At 39.9% G+C, this 25,872-nt stretch overlaps 2 protein-coding genes and 1 long non-coding RNA gene across 17 annotated transcripts in view; 1 reads left to right on the top strand and 2 right to left on the bottom strand.

Moving 5' to 3' along the window:
• The window catches only part of Mical (Molecule interacting with CasL), a 51,018-nt gene that overhangs the window by 14,435 nt on the left and 10,711 nt on the right, over nucleotides 1-25,872 (bottom strand). For 5 of the 15 annotated variants that reach the window (XM_064694587.1, XM_064694586.1, XM_064694591.1 and 2 more), the window contains 11 exons: nucleotides 13,628-13,683; nucleotides 4,931-6,597; nucleotides 4,741-4,873; nucleotides 4,190-4,680; nucleotides 3,548-3,609; nucleotides 3,178-3,252; nucleotides 2,608-2,880; nucleotides 1,364-1,900; nucleotides 750-1,013; nucleotides 261-684; nucleotides 89-204 (listed from right to left, as the gene is read on the bottom strand). In XM_064694587.1, the coding sequence (XP_064550657.1) occupies nucleotides 89-204; nucleotides 261-684; nucleotides 750-1,013; nucleotides 1,364-1,900; nucleotides 2,608-2,880; nucleotides 3,178-3,252; nucleotides 3,548-3,609; nucleotides 4,190-4,680; nucleotides 4,741-4,873; nucleotides 4,931-6,596 (4,041 nt within the window). In that variant the 5' untranslated portion in view covers nucleotide 6,597; nucleotides 13,628-13,683. The remainder of the gene's footprint in view (nucleotides 1-88; nucleotides 205-260; nucleotides 685-749; nucleotides 1,014-1,363; nucleotides 1,901-2,607; nucleotides 2,881-3,177; nucleotides 3,253-3,547; nucleotides 3,610-4,189; nucleotides 4,681-4,740; nucleotides 4,874-4,930; nucleotides 6,598-13,627; nucleotides 13,684-25,872) is intronic. The other 10 variants (XM_064694600.1, XM_064694590.1, XM_064694593.1 and 7 more) reach the window with 5 other exon arrangements.
• LOC135436853 (uncharacterized) lies at nucleotides 8,685-9,476 on the bottom strand. Its single transcript, XM_064694609.1, has one exon. The coding sequence runs from the start codon at nucleotides 9,310-9,312 to the stop codon at nucleotides 8,857-8,859; it is 456 nt and encodes a 151-aa protein (XP_064550679.1). The 5' UTR covers nucleotides 9,313-9,476; the 3' UTR covers nucleotides 8,685-8,856.
• On the top strand, nucleotides 9,806-13,672 carry LOC135436857 (uncharacterized). The gene is made up of 3 exons (XR_010437615.1): nucleotides 9,806-9,913; nucleotides 12,932-13,030; nucleotides 13,088-13,672. It is a non-coding gene; the product is annotated as an uncharacterized LOC135436857 (long non-coding RNA).

The raw sequence follows: 25,872 nt of genomic DNA, 5'->3' as shown, positions 1-25,872 counted from the left end.
GAGTATACAACAAAAAAAATTAAGAACAAAATTATGATAATAATATTAGTTTCCCATAGCCAAGTGATAAATACTCTAGGAAACTCACCTCCGTTTCGGTATCCGTGGGCAAATTGACGGGCAAAGGCTGCAGGCGTACTTCCTCACGGCGCAGCTCCCGCGCTTTCTTGAACTCCTCACCCTCGGTGTCGTCCTTACCATCATCTGAAAAATATAAAGAATTATTAAACGTCAAAGATTTGTAATTAATATTTACGCACCCGCGATGCCTTCGCTAGAATCGTAGAAATCGTCAGAATCATCGCTATCCTCACAATACTGTTTGCCAATCCAATCCGATGCCAGCTGCAGGGTCTGGGCACCAAATGGCGAATCATCAGCTTCCTCAAACATCTCCGAGTCGGACTCCGTGTCGGACTCATCCGAACTGGACAACTCCGACTGGGAGTCGTTGTTAGATTCAGGCAGGAAATTGCGTCCAGACCACTCGTGCTCATCAATGACATTGGCCTCATCATCAGACATAGCGTCGGCCGAGGCAGCGGCTCTTGATGTTTCCAACAAATCCACTTGGTCTCTTGCCGGCGTGGTATCCATGGCCTGCACGGCGTCAGCAGCAGCGGCGGCGGCAGCTGCTGCGGGTTGCTGTGCGGCAGGTGAGCCAGGCTGTGCAGCAGCGGATCTCTGTGGCATTTGGTTTGAATATGAGAGCACTTCTTGATACGGAGTCGATTTTTAGTTAAACTTACCCTCGCCTTGCTTACGCGCTGAGGCATGGGTTTAGGCGGCAGACGGAAATGTTGCGTGCAATAGAAGCGACCCTGCGGGTCATCCCGATCAAAGGCATAGCCGCCCAGACGCAGGTTAGTGTGGCAGTGATGACACTTAAGGCAATTGCGATGCAGCACCAGACCCTCGATCGTGGTCTTCTCCATAAGATACACAGTTTGCTTGCAGAAGCGGCACTTCTCGGAGGCGGCCTGCTTCTTAAAGGCCAGCGCCACCTTAGAGCTCTGTGGATGTGGGTGAAAGCCATTAAAAAATATGTTACTGTTGGGTTTGTGGTTAGCACTGCCAACAACAGTTAAGATTTGCATCTATATACAGATGAGTGTCATGTACAAGTGAATGTGGTTGTGTGTGTATGTGAGAGTGCGCGAACGACCTAAGTTAAAAGCACGCTAACTAAAACAACAAGAGCCACAATAACGACAACACTGGGAACCTTATACCATAAGGACGCGGCGACTACGTTAACAAAAGCCATCAAGCAAATAAATATAATACGGGATATATATAGAGGATAAAAACACATAAACATAAACCCAAACAAATGATTCGGTTGGAACGCAAAACTACTCACAGATTTTGGTATGACAGTGTTGTTGGTGTTGGAGGTGGCATTGCTGCTGGCATTCTTCTCATCCGAATTGGTTTCGTCCTTTTTGACGAATTGTCCAGCAATGGAGGCGACCTTATTGCGTCCACGCTCGCCCACGTCCAGATTGTGTCCCTCCTTGAGCTGTTTATCCAAATTCTTGAGCGTCGTATCGATCTCTTTGAACTTTTCGGCCTCGCGCGAATCCTGTCGCTGCGGCTTGGACATTTTGTGCTGACGCGCTTGGAACTGCTCTTTGCTCCATTTGGGCACCTTCTCGCGTCCTTTTGGCCCATGTATTTCGGTCTTCTTCGACAACTCAATCTTTTTCTCGATTTCGCGCACATTCCAATCGGTCGAATCGATCTTGCCAATGGCACGCATCAGATCTTTGGGTTTCTTATCACTGCCATGGCCAGCGCGTCCCGTCATGCGCTGCTCCATGTTCTTGATGCGATCGCTGAACTGCTCATCGGCAGCATTCCGTGGCACCGCTGAGGGTATGTCGCCACGTTCGCGATCCTATTTAAGGAGTGGTAAGGTATTTGGTGGTGCAGCAGCCATCAATGTTGGATTCAAGTGTATTTTTGTGTAGGTGTCAGATTGCATTAATTGTAGGGCGGGCATTGTTAACATTTTAAAGGGGAGTGAAGAAATCAAAATTTGAATAAATTTAAAGATATATCGTTGTAGGCACAAATACATAAACAACAATAAAAACTAAAAAGCAAACAATTAATAATTATAGCTAAGATTTTAAACTAAATAGATGAACGCACTTAGCGAAAGTTACTTTTGTATCTGGCAGAAAACACACTAACAAAACGTTGCATCTTATAGATATACGTATATATATTATTAAACTTGGTTTTAGTTAGAACATCTTTTACAAGCTTATTATATTTGAGCTTTTTTTTTTTGTCACATTAGGAAAGTTCTAGAAATAATACATTAGTCGCTTTACGATTTAGGCCCAAACTTCTTGGAATACTTTTCCGCCTCATGCCGCAACATTTCATTTTTTGTTTGTTTGTTAGCCAAAGCACGCAGAGCCTGGCAGTTCGGTTAGTTTGATTTGTGTTAGAGGAGCAAAGACTGGACAAAGCGTTGAGCCAAGACAAACACATAAGGAAAACAGACGCAGCGTGCAGCATTTGCGTCAACCAACATAGAGAAACCAGCAGGCAGTCAGGCAATAGAAGGATCTTGATCGTATCCTCTTTGCTTACGGGAAACAGAAGCTTGCGCTCAAGCTCCTTGACTCGATCGTTAAATACGGGCGCCTGCTGCCGATACATAAATATTGAATAGTCCTCGAAGGGTGTGCCATCCTCGGCCACGCCCTCAGCGACACCATCGCCCTCGCGCAGTAATTTGCCCGCCTGCAGCAGTTGCAGACTCTTGTAGAAATTCTGCGTCTGATGGAAACGCTGCTGACGTCGCCTGCTCATGCGATCGTGACGATTCTCCTCGATCTCTTTCAGGCGCTGCTGGCGCTCCTCCTGCGCAGCAGAGTGGAGAGTCAAGATTTGACAATTTCACAGTATGCGTGGGCACAAGTGTGCGTGTGTGGGTGGGTGTATGTGTGTGTGTGTGTGGCAGGGAGATTGAGTAATCATATGTGTTTAAATGAAATAGACATAAAACGTAGACTAATCTAGAGAACTATATGACTAACGACTGGTGTGGGATCTGGTTGCATTAGTAGAAATATATCGAATGTTACGTTTACAATGGGTATTTTAGCACACGGTAAACGGATGACAAATGGCAAAACTTTGGACACTGAGCGAACTGACCTCGTTGATGGATTCGTATGCGCTTATGACGTTACTGAGTTCATGAAAGAGAGCTGTTTTCAGTATGAGTTTAACCTTGATTTATCGTTATTCGATTTTTTTTATGGTTGTATGACAAGCGATCAACAATAAATTACAATTAATAATTTTTTTGTATGAGCGTAAATTTTAAGGAGAATTGTATGAAAGAGAGAGAAAGAGAATTTTTTGACACAGTTGAAAAGTGATGACCTCTTTGAGCACATTTGCATAATTTGCTAACTTTATGAATTAAGAATATATACAAGAAATTTTGATATGGCATCACTTTTCAAGCTGCATTTAATGCGCGAGTGAACCAATCCATGATATAGTCGAAACATCTACTCACAATGTTCGCCGTTTTATCAGCCTGGCGACGTTTCTTCGAGCGACGCGGCGTATCACTTTGAGCTGCAGGTGAGATAAAAGAGAAATAGAGTTAGATTTTGATCAAAGAGAGCTAGGTGATGTGAACCAGCTGCCCACTTAAAAATGAAAACAAAGAGCCTGTGTGATGCGAAAACATATTTGGCTTATGAATGAGATGTACTCGAGAATCAAATAAGATTTTTCTTATTTTAATATGCAATAAGTAGGCATATCAGATTTTCTAAAGAACCTATATTTTGACATATATCTCGATATCTGCATTATGTTATATGATTTATGTATCAGTCAATATTATCATGTATTCACATATTTATGTAACTAATTTTTTATTTAATATAATGGGCGATAGGCACAACAATCAGACAGACTAAAACTAACATGATGTCGAGCTCATAGAGGAGTGCTATAATGCCTATTAATTGAGGACTCCTTGACGAAGTAGTTGACCTACTGAATGATCCCTAGCTCTTAAGAAGCGCTATATGATATATGAGTACAAAGTAAATGGATTTTTATTGGGATTATACAATTTAGGGAGGCAGCTTTGGCACACTTGTTCTGGTTTTGGTTTTTTGCTGTATTATCGTTATTTTTAACACACCCTGTTGCAAGTTGCTGCTACCCGCACTGCTGGCTGCAGCGGCGCCAGCGGCCACGCCGCCACTGGTCAAGAGCTGCTCGTGGCGGCGTTGTCGCTTGGCGCGCTCCTCCTCCAGCACAGAGCGTCGCTGCACTGTTGTGGGTACATCGACGGCATCCTGCATGGGCGACTTGGCTTTGGCCTTTGTCTGCAGCAGCTTGGAGAAGTCCGGCGGGGCGTGCATATGATTGATGCGATACTTTTGACGCAGATCACTAAAGTCCATCTTGGGATGTTTAATGTGTGGTATCTCGCCGCGAAACAGCTCACAGATTTGGTCCATATAGTTGAGCCAGATACGCGACTCAACATCGGTCAGTTCCAGAGATTGCTTGGCGTTCATAACGCGATCAATGTGCAACTCACGTTCCAAGACGGCAAAAGCCAGCTCATTGCACTCCAGCGGACTCATGTCCTTGGTGGCAACATAATCAATAAGATCGGGTCGATAGCTAAAGAGATATAAAGAGTATAAATGAGTAGGAGCTTAATAACACAAAGCTTCCGCTCACCGATTGATTAGGGCGCACAGCACACGGCCATTGCGAAATACATCCGAGGGCTCCTTGAGATCAGCGGCAAACTGAAAGGCCGCCAGCTGTGCGCTTATCCAGCGTAGCAAGGTGGCGCCTTGTGGAAGGGTATCTGTAAAGCAGCATATAGATTCATTTCAGCTATACACTGTTGTGTATATAAACTAACCTCCACTGCGCCTCTTGCGTCTGCCCGGCGTCTCGACATGTGGCAATTGGATCGCGTGCGTATCCATAAAAGTCTGCTCCAGTATTGATGGATCATCGGTGTCAATAAGATGCTTTACTTGCCAGCTATTAACCGATTCGCGATTGAGGTTCGGATATCTTGTGGACGGATCCACAGTGTAGGCGCTGATATCACGTTGCAGAGTATCCGGTGTGGTCTGATTAAGCAAGCGATAGATGCTCTCACGCTGTGCCAGAACGCCCAAAGTGCTGTTTTGTGGATTGGACCACAGCTTGATGGCGTATGCAGCATCCATGCTAGACAGAAAACCACGAGCACAGCCCGATCCAGTTGGCCAGAAAGGCTCCAGCAAACTGTCACCCACGAGGCACTGAAGTAGTCGGCAGCCCTTACGTACCAGAGCACGGCAGGACATCTCGGCAGCAAACATGGAGGTAAAATCGAACATGGCCACATCCGGCTTACCATAATGATTCACAGCAAACTCCAGATTGGGCATTTGATATTGCGTGGAGAATTCGGCAGCCTCACGTGCGTAGTCGTGGAGCTTCTGGGTGTCCACATTGGCGGGCGCTAGCAGCTCGGCGGGATCGGCCATGTCCTCAATAATGACACCCTTATCGATCAGGCTGTGCTTTTTGGCAGTCATCACAAAATAATGCGTCTCATCTTTGTAGTAGACAATGTTCTCGAGATCAATGCCCGTTCGACTGTACAGCTCCTTGAAGAAGGCCTGATTGAATATAAAGGCCACGCCGCTTATCTCCTCCACCTTGGCCTCCGCCTCGGTCTTTTTGTTGATAAAATTGGCCGTTATGGCAATGGCCAACTTGCCGCGAAACTCCTTGCGTCTAAACTCAAGCATATTACGCTTGCCATCGGCGCCGATCAGTACATCGAATTCATAGTTTGACACCGCATGATCCGCTGGTGTGACAGCTGCATGCCATCCGGTGCCATCGCCGCTCGGCTCCAAGGGATGTTCGAAACCGACACCCTCGTGTATCTCAACTCCCAGCAGGAGAGCCACCTTGAGAAGCATGCACTGCAACTGCCTGATGGAGATGTGGTCAATGGAGCCCGCACAGAACTTGCCATAGAACTTCTTGGCACCTAGATTCCTCAGATCCGTGATGACAAACGGCCACAGATGCAGCACATTGTTGCGAGTTATACGATCGCGCTTCTCCAGCACCACCACCTTGGCACCCAGCAGTTGCGCCTCAATGGCCGTGCGCAGACCACAGGGTCCGGCGCCAATGACCAGGACACGGGTGCCAGTACAGGCATTGCCCTTGCCATAGACCCGATGTGCGGCACGTGCATCGAACTTTTTCCACAGCGCCTGCGCCTTCCACGATCGCACCTTGGCCTTGAGCTTCGGATAGAAATCGTTCAACGGCGATGGACGCAGCCCCACCGCCTCGCACATGGCTCGATGCAGGGCCAATATTTGGCGCATTGTGGTTGCCACACAGAGCAGATCAAACAGCTCGGCGGCCTCCGCGGCAGCGGCATGTTCTGCCATCAGCAGCGCCTGCTGTTGCTGCTGTTGTGCCGTCAGCAGCTGCTGCTGTTGTTGTTGCTGCTGCTGCTGTTGTTGCTGCAGCTGCTGCTGGTGGTGCCGCTGATGCTGGCGGCTCATGCTACAAATAGAAGAAATACAAATTTATATTAGCCAAGAACGAGTGACATTTTATGCTGAATTGAAATTTTTGAATTCAACTAATTAGACGCTGATTTTGCCTAAATAATTAATAAGCCCCTTATATAGTTATTTACAAAATATTGCATTCAGCATTCGTTTTGACGTCCTAACAGGCCCAGTTGGCCCCACCTCAGCGCTCTTTTATTGTCTCTTTGCGTTTCATGATTTCTGCCGTCTCGCCTCCACAATTTCATTAATTAATGACAAAACAAAAAATAAAATTAAAAATCATGTTTACAATCGTCTCCTCAGCTTATGAGCTAATGTCAACGACCTAAGAAAAGCTTTTCGCTCGGGTTCAGCAAGTTGAGCTTGAACAGAGAGTGAGAGTGCGTGTTATTCACTTCCTATATATAGTACTTTCCTATATAACAGTGGGGACTATTCGATTTCTCGTACGGCTGAACTGAATCACTCCCACTAAAGATATTAATTAGTTCGTTGCTTAGTTAGTTCGTTGTCTTTGCGTCTATGTGCAATAATACCTATATAGTTAAAAGAATTATAATATTTGAATAATTTTCCAAGGCATACTGCACATCAAACATAATAAATGTGGCTGATTTCAAGCATTTGAACACCCTGTATTTTTTAGTAGCAAATTGAGTGCCGCATTCCAAGCTGATTTCTAAGCTTTCGTAGCTTTACTACGTCATTGCTTTTCAATATTTTCAACAAAACTTCATATATTGCATATCAAACACATATGTTAAATAGTTTATTATGGAAATCATGGCCGTAAATCCATGTTTGCGGTTTACAGTTCAAACCGTAGCCTCGCCTTTAGAGACGATTCTTGAGCCTGGGCCTTCACAGCCAAGACACAGATTTTGGTGCAAGACTTGGTTCGTCACATTTTTCTCAATTTAAAACAAAAATGTAAACTTATAGGATGTTTTGCTCTTCTTTTATTTTTAGACTGGTTCGATAGTAGAAAAAAAAATCGAGCTCAAAACAGATTGATTGATACCGAGTGCCAGTCTTACTTACTCGACACTTGAGTACAGGGTAGCCTTTAGTACAGCAGATAATTTCTCCATGTTGCTTTGTGGACAAACCCTTTATCAAAGTTGTAATTGGATTAAATGTTGAGTTCATAACCAGAAGCAATATATTATGTGAAATATAAGTGCTTTGTCAATTATTAATCAATAGGATAACTGTATGGGTTTTGAAACTGTTTTGCATGCTTAATTATAGCAGTGCTTTATATAGACCACGTCCAAGCATACATATTAAGCACTTGAGCATTTAAAGGGATTCCTAGAAAATAGCAAATCCCTTTCAGGCATTGTCGTTGACAACAATTTGCTTCCTCGTAAGTGGAATAAAGCAGATCTCGTCGCAACATCGTGCTTCAATTAATTAAATTAAAAGCAAAAATAAATCAAAATTAAAGAAGCGCATAAAGTGGGCAGTCAGGCGACGATTACTCATGCAAATGCCAGAGGCGGCATCAGGAAAGGCTGCTCAGATTTGTGTAGATTGGATTGGATGTGGAATCGGAACAACAAAGGAGTGAAAGGAAAATTGCGTTGCCATTTAAAAGCGGACAGCATTGACAACCAGAGCAGACAAAACGCAAAACCCAATGGGGAAATGAGCCACTGAAAAGCTAAAGTTTTGTGGGCGCTAGACGTGCAACAACCTGACAATGGGTCCAAGGAACAGACTGTTGAGTGCTCCGACAAAGCATACGATATATATACACATACTGTGCATGTATACACCATATAGTTGGGGCTTATGAAAATGAACTTCAAAGCGTTGCAATAAAAATGAAAAGTAAGCCACGAGACAGGGCAAAACTTGGCCTTTGTTTGCAAGGAATGTGGAATCCAGAGAACGTTGGAATCTCACAAGCTGGCGCACAAATGAGTAGCTATAATATAAAAAAAAAAAAAAGAAAAAAGAAAACAACAGGAACAACAAAGGAACTAAAGCCGCAGGCGATACTGCCACCGGGTACTGGCTGCTCGTTACCCCGGCTTTTTTTTAAATTAAATGAGCCGGAAAATAATCGCATTGTTAGATGGGTATACTGGACTGCCCTGGTCGAGAGTTTATTGCACTGGACTGAACTCCACTGCACTTGTGTAGGTTTTCCCATGTGCTGTCAAATTTACACTTAAAAACAGATATCTTGAGAAATACATTGAAAAAACTAGTCAAAAGGGCAGCAGTGTCAATCAGAGTGTCAATATGTTGCAACTGCCGATGATGCATCTCCAGGGGGCGTACGTTCGCGCAGCTCCCCAGATGAAGGCGAAGGCGATAGCACGAATGGCGGCAATATTGGCGGCGATCCGTCCAATTGCTCCAGCTTAATCATCAACGGAGATGGCTGCGGCAGCACTTCCTCATCTCGACAGTCCAGTGATAGCATTTCATCCACATACTTATCGATATCTTGGCGCAACTGATCAATAGTTAGCTGGACAATTGAGTACTGATAGTTTCGGCAGCTAAAGAAACCCTGATGCACACCAGCCGCAAGAATATCACCAACAACAGGCTGAATACGTTTACGGGCCACTTTATATATATTGGCCACACGCTGAGACACCTCCTCAATGGTGGCCGGGCGACCAAGCACCTGAAGTACCTCTAATACTAAAGCTCCATTCTGTTTGCCCAAGTTCGATGGATTCATAGCGAATAAATATTTTTTGGGTTTAACTAATAAATATGTACAAGAAATTTACGCTCGACGATGCTTTGGCTAGCGATCAAAAAGGAATCGAAATATTTTTATAAAATTATTTGTATGTTCTCGCTAGTTCTAAGGTATATAACAATCTGAACTATTAAAACAAATAAAAGAAATCGACGAAAATATTTGACAACTCAGGCAAAAGCTTAACTAAATTCTTAAGAGCTCTACAAAAAGACAGAGGCAAACAAAAGACGAATGCACAATGGAAAAGAAAAAACAGGACTTCCTTTTCTTCTATTTCCGTACTAACATACTTGGGCCGGGCAATCTATTGTATTACTATTCTATTAGTTAGCTTACAAAAGGAATGCCTTTTAACTGTTTTTTCATTTTGTTATACATATAATACGTTTAACCCTACCATAGACAAATTGTTCAAAGGATATTATTTCCAATTTCTGTCCTCTCATCGTCTAGTTAAGTTGCACATTGGGAACACATTCGATTGGCGCCATGAAAGCCATAAAAAGCAAACGCACAGTGCTCGGAGGCAAGCGTCCATGCCAAAGCTCGTCAAGGAACAACAAGCAACAAGAACGTAAGTTAAACACACGACACTAAAATACCCCTTAACAAAACACAAATATTTTATTTTGTTAAGCTCGTAAATATTAACCAAAACAGTTTTGATTTGGAGAACTGGTATTTGATTCCCTTTAATTAGGGTGACTTTTACGTAAATTCGGAACTACGCTGCTTAATTTAAGAATTAAGAATTTTTTATAATGCTCATCCATTTACCTATATATAAATTTGGATATGCATAACTTGAAGATTTGTTTAAACGTTTGTCAGGCTGAAAATACCCGCTCAAGCTATATCTATTATATGCGACCACCTACAGGGTTGGGGTTGGCGACATTCTGACGCTTGATGTCCCTTTCTCTTTCTGTCTTTTATTTTATATTCCTTCTCTTCCGTCCCTTTCAGTTTGTAGAGTTGCCCCAATAAAGGCGGCGTGTGACACATTGGGCACAGCATATTATGTCACTGGCGGGCAGAACGTTGAGCTGGGAGCTCAACATACGAAATTAAACATGAACAACAAGGAAGTTAAAGTCGAAAGTAGTGGGAAAGTTAAATGCTTATCGATTTTGCTCATCTGGTTAACCGGCGTAATGCTTTGTTTGTTGAGGCAGGAAGACTGAGGAATTGCTAAGCACGTGGCGGTCGCTAGGGCAAGACCTCAAATGAAAATTTAAGGGATATTCGTCTACTTATTTCCATACTGCCCGAATGAGTCATCCAGCTATGCAAATTGCAAGGTGTTGGAGGGTTGTATCTTTTCTAAGCACACGTCATAGCAAAAAGAATAATTTAATAATTATAATCGAGAGATTGTGAGAGATATGACGTGTTGCAGATGGCTGCCGGACAAGATCAAGGTTCTATAAATTATACGAGCCATTTCTCTAAAGAGTACAGAAACCGAATTGGCCAATAGCCAGCAAATTTCATAATTATTAAAAATACAAATTTTCTGCGCAACATTAATTTTGCGAATTGTTTGTTTTGTTGCTGTTTTTTGTTGTCAATTTTCAAATTGTCTGATTACCTGTGCGAATTTCTTGTTTATTTTTCTTTTTGACGCTTGTCAAATGTCTTGTGACGCTGGCTCAACTTCACAATTTATTTTCACAATATTTTTATACACAGTTTTTTTCGATTCGTTGCGCACTCAAAAGCCGCCCGTTCATTAATGAAACATCTCCGAGGCTGTCGGGCATTTTTTAAGCATTTGTGAATAAAAGAGCGTATTCACATATTGATACAGATAAATTTATTCACACAATGAGTATCTATCTACGCACACTTGCACTTGCAAGTAAACAAAAACAATGAAAATTCAACAACAAGGTAAATTAATGACATATAAGGCGAAAAGTAAACTCTAATTATAGGTTTATAGATATTGTATCTATGAAACAAAAAACAACGCGTAATACAAATGTTTTCATAATCAACACTCAAACGCAGCAGCAACAAATAACGTGATTTATGAACGCAGAACGCAGAACACACAACGCCGATAAGAAAGTGACGGAACAGAGTTCGAGATACTTTCAAACTTAGTCAAGAAGTCATAAATGCAAACACAACTCAAACTGCATTTTCGTATGTGAGTCACGTAATTAACATACATATTTCTTTTCGTTTAATTTATAAGATGGGAAATATCGATTGAAATATGTGAGAAATACGTGAAGATTTTAATACTGTAGCTAAACAAATGGAAACATATTCCAAACGGCAGCTGTGGATTCAAAAGAAAAACAAATACATCTAATACTGGCAAGTATTTATTATAAAAATATAGTTGTACTATCGGAAAGTATTTTAAAGCGAAATTGATAGAGCTGGATTCCATACTATTAAGATAAAATCCAAAAGCACAAAACAAAAGTGACAGCTGCAGTAGGAATGAGTCAAGTTCTTAAAGAAAATCTTAGAGGAACTCTTGGTATCTTTTACTACGTCTTTTGCTTCGTCTGTAAAGTTAGTTTCAATATTTAATGCTATTGTTGTTTATCCAGTGTCTGAAATATCCTAAGAGCTGCTATAGAAACCGAACAAAGATTCTCTTCTATAGTTTATGCCAAAACGTAGCAGACAGTTCTTAGAAATTTTCACTCTCCAAGTGCTTGTATTCTTGGGAACCCTACTAATACAGGCTAGGACCGGCTCCTATCATTGGTTGCAACTTGTATTAATGTAAAACTTTTGGTTTATTCGCACTTTTAAGTGTAGTTCTCGGCTCCCTTAAGGCATTCTTCCGAACGCTTGATTGATTTATTCGCATGTTGGCGTTTGTTTGCGCCAAATGTTTTCTAATTTTGGCACCCAATTGCGCCAATTGGGCGGCAATGTGCCGCATATATGTTCAAATTGCAACAAATTGATTTATGACAAAACAAAAAATAAAAAACAAAACAACAAAGCCTGACCAGATCCCAGAAACAATGCGGAAACGCAGCTGATGGCAGGGGGTGTGTATCAGTATATAAATGTATTTATATATTTACATACGGGGTATTCACGATAGGAAAAACTTTTTGACATGACAGCACTTTTCACGTTGCATTAAAATCGTTTTTTGTTATAAACGAGATGACAGCGAAAAACTAGAGAAAATAAATTTTAATGTAAACAAATTTTGATTAGATGAAACTCGTCGCCTATTTTGGTGGCGAGCCAAATATTTGCCCATTGTTATAAATTTTTTGATGTATCTCATTTGACAGCAGCAGACATTAACAAATAAATCAGATATAATAAGGGGAAACTTAAATTGAAATTTTGTTGCCCAAAATGGTTTTTGATTAGTCAACAAAAGAAAGGCAATAAGATTTTAAATGATCAGACAAAAAGTTTGTACTAAACTTTTTTTGTGCCCAAAGTTTCCTAACACAAATTGTTGTCAAATAAACTTTTAAAAGATTACGCAAAATATTTCGTATGGTGGTAACTTGAGGCAAAAGTACATTAAAAAAGTCAAGCAAAATGCACAGCTATATGTTTAAAAAAAAAGTTGTATTTAAAAATTCTCTATTCTTAGACACAAGGAAAATTGGGTCAAAGCAGCCACCAGCCAAACATTTGGCAGCCTGAGCATAAAAGTGACGTAGAGGGAGAGAGATAGAGTATCTGTGGACGAGTGAGCACTTCACTATATATACATATACTTTCAAATGGCATTTTAATTGATTCTGAGTGTACTGGGATATTATAAAAATCGAATTATATGCAAAATCAATTTACTGAACTGTTGGCTGCCCGCAAATGACATCATAAGCGAGCGCTGCTCAACCCTTCAATTTGCAGCATCCTCATTTTCAGAGCAGAGAAGAGGGGCAGCAGGGCAGAGGAGCCTGCCACAATTTCTCCATGTCATATATCCTTATAAAATTGCTGACATCATTTGCACAGCAGTTGTCGAGTGCCGCTGTGTTTTCTATGAAAGTTTCTCGCTTCAATTTCCGGTGCGGGGATACATGATATTATGTGCCCCGTGCACCTACATTTAAATAAAATTTATGCCGCCTGCACACAATGCCGCTTGGGTTGTGGTATTTGTGCTGAGGGGGCGCAGCCGGCTGTTCCATTTACCAACTCGGATTCGGGTCATACAAAGTTGTTTTGCAAATTTAATAACAATTTGCATAAATTTACAAGGCTAATGCTGCAAAATGGTTTCGCAGGCGGAATATGGACGTGGGACGTGGGTTATAAATCGCAGTGGAGCTCTACTTACATCTCTCAGTCGAAGGCGTTATCTTTTAGATCTGTCATAAGTACATGCAGCATTAACTGTAAAAAGATACAAAATGTTGAACATAAATTAGCCAAGTATATAAACAGATTATAAATCATAGTTCAAATATTATTGATATTTCAATGTGAAGGCCACTTAAAGAGTTATGATACTATCAATTGTCAGAAAGGGGACAGCTTCAAGAAAGAAAAAACAATTGTTTTGAGATCTTTTTGGTTTTCATTCATTTCAGGTTTTACAACATTGTGTGGGTCGCAAGACAAAGAATAATGCAAAACTTGTATTACAGAAAAACGCTATACATAAAAATAATTGTTTATGTGGGCTGTTGATTGAGAGTTTTTGCGTTTTATATCAACTACAGCTAATCGGTCGATGTTGAAAAATATATATAAACAAATGTACGCATGTTGTACTGGCGACTCTGATACTTTTTAATACATACAAGAAAAATCAGCAGGTGTGGAAGATGCTCACAAAGAGACACTGCGATATTAACGTCATAATGCACATGATTGTGAATGATGCTCGTGGAATTCGATTGGAGCAAAAACTTTATACGCATCTTCACCTGCCAGCTTGCCACATTGTAATTACCAACTTTTTTTTTGTTATGCCAGTTTTTTACAATCTATAAAAAAAAAAGCTTAGACGCAAACATGCAGGCATTGAGCATAAAGCGCACTGTGCATACAGTGCCTACAAAAACAACTACAACACAATATGGTTAAAAGTATTTTTTCAAGCGGCTGCCGGCACGAAAATGGCATTAAAGTCAGCCAAGACGACGCTTAGTCGAAAGGCGATGGATAAGACTAGACAACAGCCATCGACAGCAGCAACAGCAGCAGCAACAACTGTCGTTCAAAAGGTGCACAACGCAGCAACTTGGCCAGTAAAATAACCCAAGCCTAGGCGTAAATTCACGTGGCCAACATCAACAGCAAAACAATAAAAAACTACCGTAAGGTAAAAGTTGATGGATAGAAAACCGCCATCTAAACACTCTACTATATATAAATATTTTATATGATGTGATATTATAATTATCTCTTATTCTCATATATATGTACATATCATTACCTGCCATCGAATAATTTTATAATATTTATATAGATCTTTGAAACAAAGTTTATGGCCAATCGGACGAAATCTGAAACTTCACCCAAAAAAACTCTGACCTATATATTCCACCCAAAAGGAGTGGATTATCTGAAAAGGATGAAACATATCCGGCTTTAAATAAAAAGGTATTTACTCAAGAACACAATTGTGAGTTAATAAACTTATTCAAACAATACATCCGTACACTAGGCTTTGATTCGAACACACAACTTATTTTTTTCTGAACTACTGGCTTCCCTAAACAAAGTGGGAATAAACTAATTTATAAAATAATCGATACAGCTTATATAAAGAAATAGATAATTATAATTATATTGAAACGAAGAATTGGGAAATTCTTAAAATTAGGATTCTACGAATTCCATGATAAAGCCGATAGAAGAAAGTAAATTAACTATATAATAAGGATATAGCTACAAACTTATTAAGAAGGCCTCAAATATTCTTAGCAAAGTGTATTCAATAAGCAGACAATAATAATAACAATGGAATTAACATGAACAACATTGCGGCAGCGCGTTTTGTTGTTTTGAATGTTTTTTTTCTTTAAGCCATTTTTGGCAGTTTTGGCTGCCGTTGCCAATGAATGAAATTAAATGTTCGCCCCTTGGGCGAGAGACAACGAGCGGTGGACACACACACACACACACAAAAAATAGTTAGCCCAATGCAAAGCAAAGCCGGGCCACGTCTTTTGGGTTTTGGGCAACGGAATCAACAATAACAGCAACTCGTTTGTTGCCGCTTGCTGTAAGCGTCAAGTTGCCAAAGTTGGCCAAGTGTGCAATGGCAAGTGTTCAGTTATTTTTATAGCCACTGCAACAACGACAACAACAATGGCAAACACGACAAGTGCAGGGAGTGAAATATGATGGCAAGCTGAGTGCGCCGCCTGAGCAGGAGCAGGAGGTGGAGCAGGCGGTGGGACGCCTTAAGGAAAACTTGAAGCTGGCGAGTAAGTGTCTCCCATTGTTGGTCGGGACTTTAACGGGCAACGAGCGACGTCAACGTTGACGTCGGCGCTTTCACTTGCACCGGCGACTTTTCCAGCACATAAAAACGTGTTTGCTATGCTCTTTGAGCTCGCTCCTTACTTGTTGTTGCTGTTGCTTGCAGCTGTTGTTGTTGTTGTCTTTATTTTGGCCTAATAAATAGCAACAGGCAACGGCGACAAATTGAATTCTATGCATTAAACGGATACTGAACTGGCCACACCCAAAAATATATATATTCAAGCCAAGCCAGCAAATTTATTGTTTATATGCAAAACAATTCTCATTTCTTTTTTGTAATAGCTAACAACAATATTTTGTGTATAATTTATTAATGTCAAATCAAAATGCACAAGAAATGTATGCGAAAGGCAAACCACGCAACAGCAAAATTTGAATGTTTATGCAAATATTTGTTTAAATAATTATAGTTGCTGATGATATAATGCTAGTTGGGGCTTGAGCTATTTATTGAGAAGAAGGTGCCAATAGCTGGAATTGAAATATCATTAGTTGGATCTTTTAGCTATTATATATTCTATATAGTATACAGCAGCTGTCTTTTATAGATAAGTTGCCATCTTTCGCTTATCGCATGATCATATTTCGCCGCTGTGACTAATGCTTGTAAAATACAAGCTTTGCCTATTTGTTCGTTGGATTTATATGCAAACTTAGCGCTATTTAAACGCCAGCTCGTTATAAACTAGAAAAACACAAAATGAACTGCACACACGAACTCGGGCAAATATAAATCTACCTAATTCGGCTCGAAAATTAAGATAAAACCACCATCAACCTGTCGTGTTGTTAAATGTTGTTCATTATGGTCATGCTCGCAAGAAAGAAATATCAATGAAGACGCACACACAAATTGTGGCTAACGTCCATATTTAAGGCCACAGTCATAACCTCAGACCTTAGCCAGGGGCAACTGCAAGTGTAACCTTAGACACCATTTCATGATACAGATACGAAAACTTAGTCAAAACAACAACAGAAATATAACCAAATGCATAAGAATGCTCTTGAGTAGTTGAGGGATTGAATATGGCTTTTTGAAAATAAGCGAGGGTTGCTCTATAAGTTATTAAGTTTTTATAACATAATTATTTATGAAGAAGGCTCTTAAACGGCCTCAAGCTGCACTAGTGCGAACCGTGTCTACTTATCAACAGTTTTTTTTTTTGGCGATAAACCTTAAATTAAATGTTTTGGGACAAATGCAGGGTTCATTCTTTGATTTAAATGTAATTCGGGAGATGAGCTCCGTTCCAAAGCATTAACAATTTGGGGCCAAGCCATTATATTTGTGAAACTATATTTGAAATAAAAAAATATATACATATTTTATAGCTTCTAGAAACTAGAAATGATTCAGCTTAACATCCATTACTGATGAATGCTGATACATATCGATGTTTCCTGATTCTTCTTAATTTATTTAGATGATCTCTAGAGTATATGTATTCAAGATAGTCTTTCGCAGATTACTATTAAGAAATCCATAATATTCTGACAACAAAATATTGACATGTATTACATAAGCTTATTAATTCTGCGGACTATAGTAACTGCGAAAGATTATATTTAGAATGAATAATTACAGAACAGAAGTAGTTAAACAGGAAATAGAAATTATTGGCGATACTCTTGGAAGCCGATAATTATGGCACAAATAAAGAACAGATACAGGGAACTTGTGAGACAATTGGTAGGTGTTATCTACTCCATGTTGGTCCAAAAAACCTATTTTCGGCTTTATTTAAAGCTTACGCCTTATCAGCAGCTTTAACTGCATGTAGAAACATGCGGGCTGTGCGGGCTATAAAATATCTATTATATCAGAGTGCAACAATAGCATTGACCTCGCTGTGAGCGGCTCCTGCTTAATCAGCAACATCAACTGCAGCAAGATACGCCTATGCATGCAAGCGTGTGATGTGTGTTGTGTATGTGTGTGCGCTCAACGTTTATTGTAAAAAGTGCACTCTGCGCTGTCATAATTAACATCTAAGCAGCGATAAATGCAATTAGCGCTGGCAGCAGTCATTGACGTTGTCCCAGACTCAGCCCCAGCTCCAGCCGCGGTCCACCTCGACTTGATTGCACTTTCATTGGTGGGTTCATTGTCGGCCCACAGCTGTAGATGCATATTTGTTGGGTATGCAGCCAACGCCCTGTAACTCCAGGTCAAAAGTTAAAGCATCAAGTCAACATTGATTGCAGTTTTAATGTGTACACACACACACACCAACAACAACTTAGCTAGCCCTGCTTTGTGTCGAGTATCTGTAAGATACACATTGCAGGCCAAGCAAACAAATGTTAGAACATAAACACAGCCAAGAATACCAAATATATGCATAGGGGCAAGGCCTGAAACTCTTGGATTGCTTTAAAAATACAAATAATGCAGCATGTGCCTGTTTAGATCAAAAAAATATACAAATGTATCTGCATCGGTTGCTGCTGCAATTGATCGCATTTCTCCAAGATTTGTACTTGAGCAAGAAATTATATTCTATTCATGTTTGTAAATTCTACATGGATTCATAAGGGGATTGTGTGGGATGTTTATGATATAAAGTTAATACAAGTTAATATACATATATAAAACTTGCTTGGTTCCCAGTTTTTTCCTTCAAAATAAAGACAGCAATTTTCCACCCGTTTCACGTTTGTGGAACATTCGAATGGTAGACAGAAAAGTTTCATACAACCTTTTTTCGCGATTTTCCCACACTTGCGGGCGGGGTTTCCCAACACTTCGTCCTCGCGTTTGGTCTGTGCGCTGATCACCAGTCAGACACCCAATTAGTCAATCAGTCAATCAGGACAAATAGTTTAATATATAGAAATAAGCAATAGTTTGCAGTTAAATATATTACTTTTTCTCTCTGTGTATTTGCTTGCATTTGAGAAAGTCTATACTCTGGTGATTTACTTGACCGACCCGAAAAGGCGACAAGGCCTTAGGTGCATAAATCGTAATTTTCACGCATTTACCCCATGCCAGCTGCTGCCGCTGCTGCTGTTGCTTTGATGTCTTCATGTCCTCTGGCGGGTGTTAAAAGTAGAGTAGGGGAGTGAATATGCGAGGGGGACACCGACAGCTCAACGACCGTGCGTGAAAAGCGGCTATTAAAAATGTTTGTCTCTGGCAAAGGCAATGCGCCTATTTTTAGTGCATTGGCCTGCCAGCTTTGGGCTGCTTGGCCATGAATCCATGTATATAACGTATATATACATATATATATGTATATATGCATATATATATATATGCATATGCATATGCAGTAAGTGCATATTAGAGTGCAGATGTGTATGTATGTGCGTATTTGCAAGCTAGCACAGGTGAAAGTATTTAATTATGCGCCTGCCTGCATGACAAATCTTTTGGTGTTGGTCAGCAATGTTGATGAATGATGCGACAACGACAACAACAACAGCAACAAAAGCAAGAGCTACAAAAACAAAAACAACCTTGAAAAATGTCACGTTGCATTTGAAAAATGAGCTTTAATGAGACACATCAAAGCAAGTAGCTCGCACAAAACATAAAACATTGCATATAAGGCTGGAATGCCTAAACACAAAATTGTACAGACCGGAAAGCGAGCGACCAAATTGGTATTGTCGCTTTTCAATGGAAAATGCCGCAAGGCTAGCCCCTCCGCACCGTCATGTGGCATCGATACCGCTTGCTAAAAACAAACATTTATCGAGTACAGCAAATGGTTGACGAAAACAAAGTCTCGCAACCAAACGCTGTTTATTTGATATGCCAGAGTTTGACAAATAAACGCAGACAGAAAATCCATCTCCTGGTTCTGCGATTGTGCCCCTAGCCCGGACCCTGTTAAGTGTTACTCAAGTGTCCACTCTGGTCGCCTCCAAGACAAATGGCAACCAAATGTCGCTGCTTAAACGCAAATTTCACTTTCAAATGCATTTGCACAAAAAACGATGCGACGCACGCGGCAGATTCTCTGCAACTCGCAACTGTGTCTGATATCTTGGACAGGTTTATGACTTGGCAAAGTGCGTAAATCGCGTGTGTGTGTGTGTGTGTGTGTGTGCATATAATGAAAGTGAAACGTGCCCCAGGCAGCGTTGCATTGGCTACACTGAACGCCTCATTTAAGTTGCGCACATGCTGCAAATATTTGCCAAAGCAAATTATAATTGTTCTTTAATTGTGATGCACATACAGATGCACATCAAATATATATTTATATACATATATGGGCATATATAAATATATATACATTTTGGCCTGTTGCTTGCCTGCTTTCCTATCGACGTTTTCCTTGGAACTGCAAATCACGGCCAAACGGGTCGTATGAGTAATATTACATGCACACATACATATATAAGTTTATATATATACACATATCAGCTTGGTTATACACGACTTTTAATTGCGCTTCTAATTTTCGATTAATCACAGAAAAACAGCATTAAATGGTTTTGGATGACGGTGCGTATGAGTAATATTTAATTATATTAATAGCTAGTTAATATCAAATACTTAAGCAACAAAACATTTTTTTATCGCTCTTTTTTCAGCAAAACAAAGTTGTTTTATAGCTTTGCTAGCTTTTTCTTTGCCGGGTCATCAGCAAATTTTTAAAATATAATTGTAGATATCACAGGCTTTTTGTAATTTAATTCAAACAGAGAAACGAATTATTAAGTGATTTTCTTAATATAATTGTGCAGATTGAAAATTGTTTGTCTAAAAATCGCAAGAACTGATTTGTATTTTATTTTTAAATCAAGAGAACCTTTTTTTTTGCTTTAAGCATCAACTATTGCCATTTAGCATAATCGATTTCGCAACGAAAGTAAATTTAAGCCATACAACAATTCAAAGTGCAGCCAAATGAAAACCAAAAGTATTTTTATTCCTTTTCTATTTATACATGAGTTTTTTGTTATTTTGTTTTTTTTTTTCGCTTTTTGTTGGCATTTTCATAGGAGCGGCGGCAACGCTTGAGGCATATTTTTAAACATTTGTGCCCCCCGCTCTAACAATGTGAAATGCCATCGAGTTGGTAGCAGAAGAAAAGCTGCAACAATTGCTTCGTTTTTCTTCTTTCTTTCTGTTATACGAAAATGCTTGTACTTTTGTGTAAGACAATTTCATTTGCGGTTAGTTAGCGGCAAATATTTGCACAATCCTCGGCCCACTGGCAGGGCGAAGACGCTGCTGCTGCTGCTTTTCAGTTGTTTTGTTTCGGTTTCGGTCCTCTGGGCGCTAATTGAGTGAGCACACGCCAGTCAGTCAGTTAGTCAGTCAGCCCGTCTGTCTGTCAGTCAGTCAGTCAGTCAGCCAGTCAGAGGAGAAATGAAAAACGCGACGAGGCCAGCAAAATGCTTTACAATAGATGTAATGCTCTATACGAGCATCTATGTATGTGGCCCGCCTCGCATCTGACTGACAGACGAACAACGTATTTGTATGTGGCTTGCTTTGGTTGGGTTCGCATTGGTTATGCCTGCTGCAGTTGCGGCATGCAATAGCACATGCAACACATAAGCCATAAACTTCAAGGAAGTGCCACAGATAGCACTAAACTAGCAGATAGCAAGATGAAATGCTGCTAAATGCTCAACTGAGAGATACCCTACAGATCTAGAACTTATGTGTCTATATGTCTTCAAACTTGAAATCTTATATCTTATTAAAGTTGCATTTGAGGAAAGTGAACACTCTAAAAATTCTTATGAACTTCATTTTTAATCTGATCTTATAGTATTACATAGGATTATAGTGAGTGTTGCCTGCTCGGGCTAGAGTTATAATATTCTCAGATTTCCAGACGGTTATTAGAAAATTCTAGGAAAAAACCGAAGCGTTTGGAGTATAAAACTAATCAGTAATTAGTAAAGCCAATTAATTTTAAGTAACCCCTAAACTACATATAAATAGGGTGTAAAAAAGCCTCATCAGCAGCTTAGAGCAATTTATTTTAGTTAGGCTAATACCAGCGACTAATTTAATGCTCCATTCGGAAGCTGCCTTAACTGTGGCCTGCATTTAACTATATCTTTCAATTTGAGCTGCGGCATCAGCGTATTTTATCGCGTTGCCGCATGAAATTGTCATAAATTTAATCCGATAAATATTATTTCATTTAGTGTTGACCGCCGGCCGCGTTGCTGCTGGTCATGTAATCAGCATCATCAGCATTATTATTACTCGTTTTTCTATCATTATTATTACTATTATTTTTGTTATTATTAGCATTATTGTTGTCGTTGTTGCTGCTGTCAGACACATGACAGTATGCTTCAAGCCCATAGACATCACTCCATGACGCACACACAAATTTTCCAACAATTGTATTTTTTTGGGTCAAATTTACAGAGCGCGTGCAGTGAACTTTTGTCGCACGGCGGCAAGATTGATAGACTGAATGATTGACTGCTTGAAGTGGCGACAGAATTATTCAATTGTAGCCAAAAATTTATATATTTTCCCAGCGAATTTTTTTTATGAAATTAGCCACCAATAAAATTGCCTAAGTTAGCAAAGTGTGGACAAGTTTTTGTCAAAAATCGAGATCGATAAATCGCCCAACTGTCAGCGTCTATCTCCCTCCCTCTTACTCTCTCGCTCGCTGTCGCTGTTTTTGTCTTCTTCTAGCTCAAGCAATTGACACAATTTCCACTATGCTTAGCATTTGCAATTTACGCAAGAATTTTTGTCGCTGTTAATTTTAGTTGTGTATTTTTTTAAAAGATTGAATCACTTATACGACATGTCGCAACAGATTTAGATTAGGCAATTTATCGGTGTCTTAAGTTAAGAAAATAATCAATGCAAATTGATTTTCATTTAGAATCTAGCTCATCGAAAGATAATATAATGAAGACAAATATATTTGTATATATTTTATCCGCATCAGTATGCGACATGAACATTAATCCATCTGTTTTCATACGGTTCTTAACTCAAGCGTATTCCATGTTTAACCTTTATCTGTAACTATTTATTTACTATTTTGATTTCTATTCCACATTTTCCACTCTTACAATTGAAAATCTAATATCGTCTATAGCCTTTTAAGCTCATCTACGTGTATCTAGTTCATTTTTCTTCTTTTTTTTTAAGCATATAATATCCATGTTTGGGGCACGTGCAGCGTTTTAAGTAGCTTAGCTATGTTCACCTTGCCACTGGCCGTTTGCGTTGTTTGTCTTTCTTATAAACTGTTTATAATTGTTAACATTTTGGCGCTTTGCCGAGACTAGGCAGGTTTTTTATTTTGGACATAAAATTGTCAGCTACTTTGCCATAATAAATGCGTAGGCGTGGCACCATAGGCGCCGACCACTCACAAAATCGACTACATTCATACACATACTCATGTAATTGAATGTATTCGATATTTGGGCATCGCGTGTGCAGATTTTGGCTGCGTTGGCGTGTGTTGGTGTTGGCCCATTTCTGTAGCGCTCTCTGATTCATTGGCCAGATTCCATGGCGCTGCACAATGTTATATTATTATTATTATTTTTGTTGTTGTTGTAATTACTGTGACTGCTTACGTTTGCAGCCATTAAGCGCACGAGTTGACCATGAACCAGTGTTTGTTTCAGCCACCCCCTCCATCCACTCCAACTCGAAATAATGCTTTTGCTTTTTGCCATAGAAAAACAACTTTTTATCTGCATTAGTATTCACAAAAATTTAAGAAGGGTATAAAGTAAAATTGTTTTTAGTGGAGAGTATGCGAATGGAAATACCCTATATTCGAAAGGCCAAAGGCTGACCTAAAATAATAATTAATACAAACAGATATTTCCCTTGAGTCAGGTATTCAGATGGTTGGGTTTATATGGCATTCATATATGTATGTGCTTAAATCGAGAGTCAACATTATCGACGAAGAAATAAATGTATACAACTTTTTGTGACTTTAGCTATAATAGCTACCTGTCTATTTCAGGATGAAAAAAAAAGACTCTAGATATGTATTAACCCTTTTTATAACAAATAAAAATACATACTTTACATAGTTGATGTTTAATTCGTTTGATTTATTGCGAAAGTGAAAAAAAGCAATAGTTACAGTGAAATCAGATTAGATAACAAAAAAAAACTTCTGCGACTTGACCGTCAGTCAATGTGTTGCGCAAGTTTCTAACTAGTGATTTGCTTAATTGTTAATTGTTGCACCCACTGACGTCACGTGTCGTATCTTAGCCAATAAGGCGCCGCTCACTGATATTTTTGGCGGCTCCATGTACATTTTGGGGTGAGGGGAAGGATGGAGTGCTGCAATGCCTTGCATTCGACTACTGCCAATATCCGCTGTGAGTGCATTCAAGCGGCAACAAAAACAACAAAGAAACAAAGAAAACCCTCCGAAGACAACAACAACAAAACAGAGAGGAAAAACTGTCAGAATGCGGCAAATGGAGGTTTGTGCATGATTCTCGCTTGGCTGCCCGCTTGAACTGCTTCCGCCACATGCGCAAACTTTGGGGGCAGCTAACAAAAAAAGCGAAAAAAAAATAACTGTGCCACGTTGGGGTTAAGTGCAAACGTCATAAACGGGACAGAATCAGAATCAGAGTCGGAATCGCTCCATTTCTCTCAGTTCAGCTCCCTTTCAGTTGCTGCTGCCCTTTAACTGTAAATTGTGCTGTGTGTACATAGTTTAGTTAACTCTCAAAAGCGGCGCACAAAGCACAACAAAACAAAAGGTGATTCATGCGCAACCAGCAACAACAACAACAACAACAACAATAATAACAATAATAACAGCAACAACAACAAAAACAACAACTAGAACTTGTTTATAGCCCAGCACAGCTCCGAGCAACTCCAGCTGATGAGTGTGGCGCGTGAGGCTTGGAGCTTGGAGCTGGGAGCATTGGTCAAGCTGCTCGCTAGGAGCTTCTAAAATGCTTTTCCAATTATCTGCACAAAACATAATGCCCATGGCCACGCCCCGTTTATTGAGGCATTGCTGCGGTTGCCGCTAACTTTCCAAATTGATAATCAACAACTGGCCCCACAATTTGGCTTACTGCTGATTGTATACAGTCCCGGCCTGGTCCGAAAGCCTTTCATAACTGAACTGCCCTCGATTCGGGCCTTATATGGTATTTGGTGTCGTTGGATCGCTTGATCGCACAGCTGATTCCGTGTGCTCCTCCCCCCACCACCACCGACCCCAATTTAGTTGGTCAAGGTTTGCTTTGCTGCAAACGTGCTTATCGCCCACGCAGCTATCCCTTTTGTGCTGATAGCGTTCGGTGTTTTATTTATATTTCCTTTGAATATTATTCTGATTAGCCTTATCAGCGATTTCTGCATAGGTGTGCAAATAAAACACGCCGAGTCAGATGGCAGTCGCAAACATGTATAATAAATATTGGGAATGGCGCCATGAAACTTGAATTAACTACAAATTACAAATAGTGATAAGGCCTGAAAATTGATTAAACGAAGGGCGATTGTATTGACCAGGTTATTGTGATTGTAAGCAAATTTAATTATAAAACATTTACATACACATGGGAAAATTAAATATTGAAAAAATTTGAAAACATGTCGGCTAAATATCAATTAAATATGTTATCTAATCTTAAGGATGATTAAATAAAAAATGGTTGCTTAGATCCAAAAAGTTGATGAAATTTCTTCAAACATTTGCCTTAACGTACAGCCTGAACGGGAAAAGCTAGAAAGCTGACAATTTTACTGAATTTTCTTTTCGTTTTGGAAAATACTGCCTGCAAGTGGTCAAATCAAGCATAAAAGTGTTTTCAATCGGACGTCATTAGCCTACGTGGCTTATGCGTCGGACTAACAAGCGGCTAGTCGGTGGTTCAGATTCAGAAACAGTATACAATTTCTATATTTGTTTATTTAATTTTTTTATTCACAAAGAAAAAGCAATGGCACTAAATTATTAAGGCAAAGAAGCGGAAAGTGAATGCTGGGCTAAGCACTATGGCACTATGTTCTAAGTGAAGCGATCGAGCCCCGTGAAGAAGTAATTTGAAAATTTTACATTAATTTAAGAAGAATGTGAATGCTGTCTAATCATGTTGTATTTAAGTATTTATATACATATTTATATT

This window comes from Drosophila montana, unplaced genomic scaffold (assembly GCF_035044405.1).
Source record: "Drosophila montana isolate Dmon_TW-CO22-7 unplaced genomic scaffold, ASM3504440v1 contig_3733_1, whole genome shotgun sequence".
In the NCBI taxonomy this organism is placed as follows: Eukaryota; Metazoa; Arthropoda; class Insecta; order Diptera; family Drosophilidae; genus Drosophila; species Drosophila montana.
Note: the sequence above shows the minus strand (reverse complement) of the source record. Positions and strands in the feature narration are given on the sequence as shown.

Bases quoted from the DNA above. Each gene is read 5' to 3' on its own strand.
- LOC135436853 (XM_064694609.1), bottom strand. From the start codon at position 9,312: ATGAATCCATCGAACTTGGGCAAACAGAATGGAGCTTTAGTATTAGAG.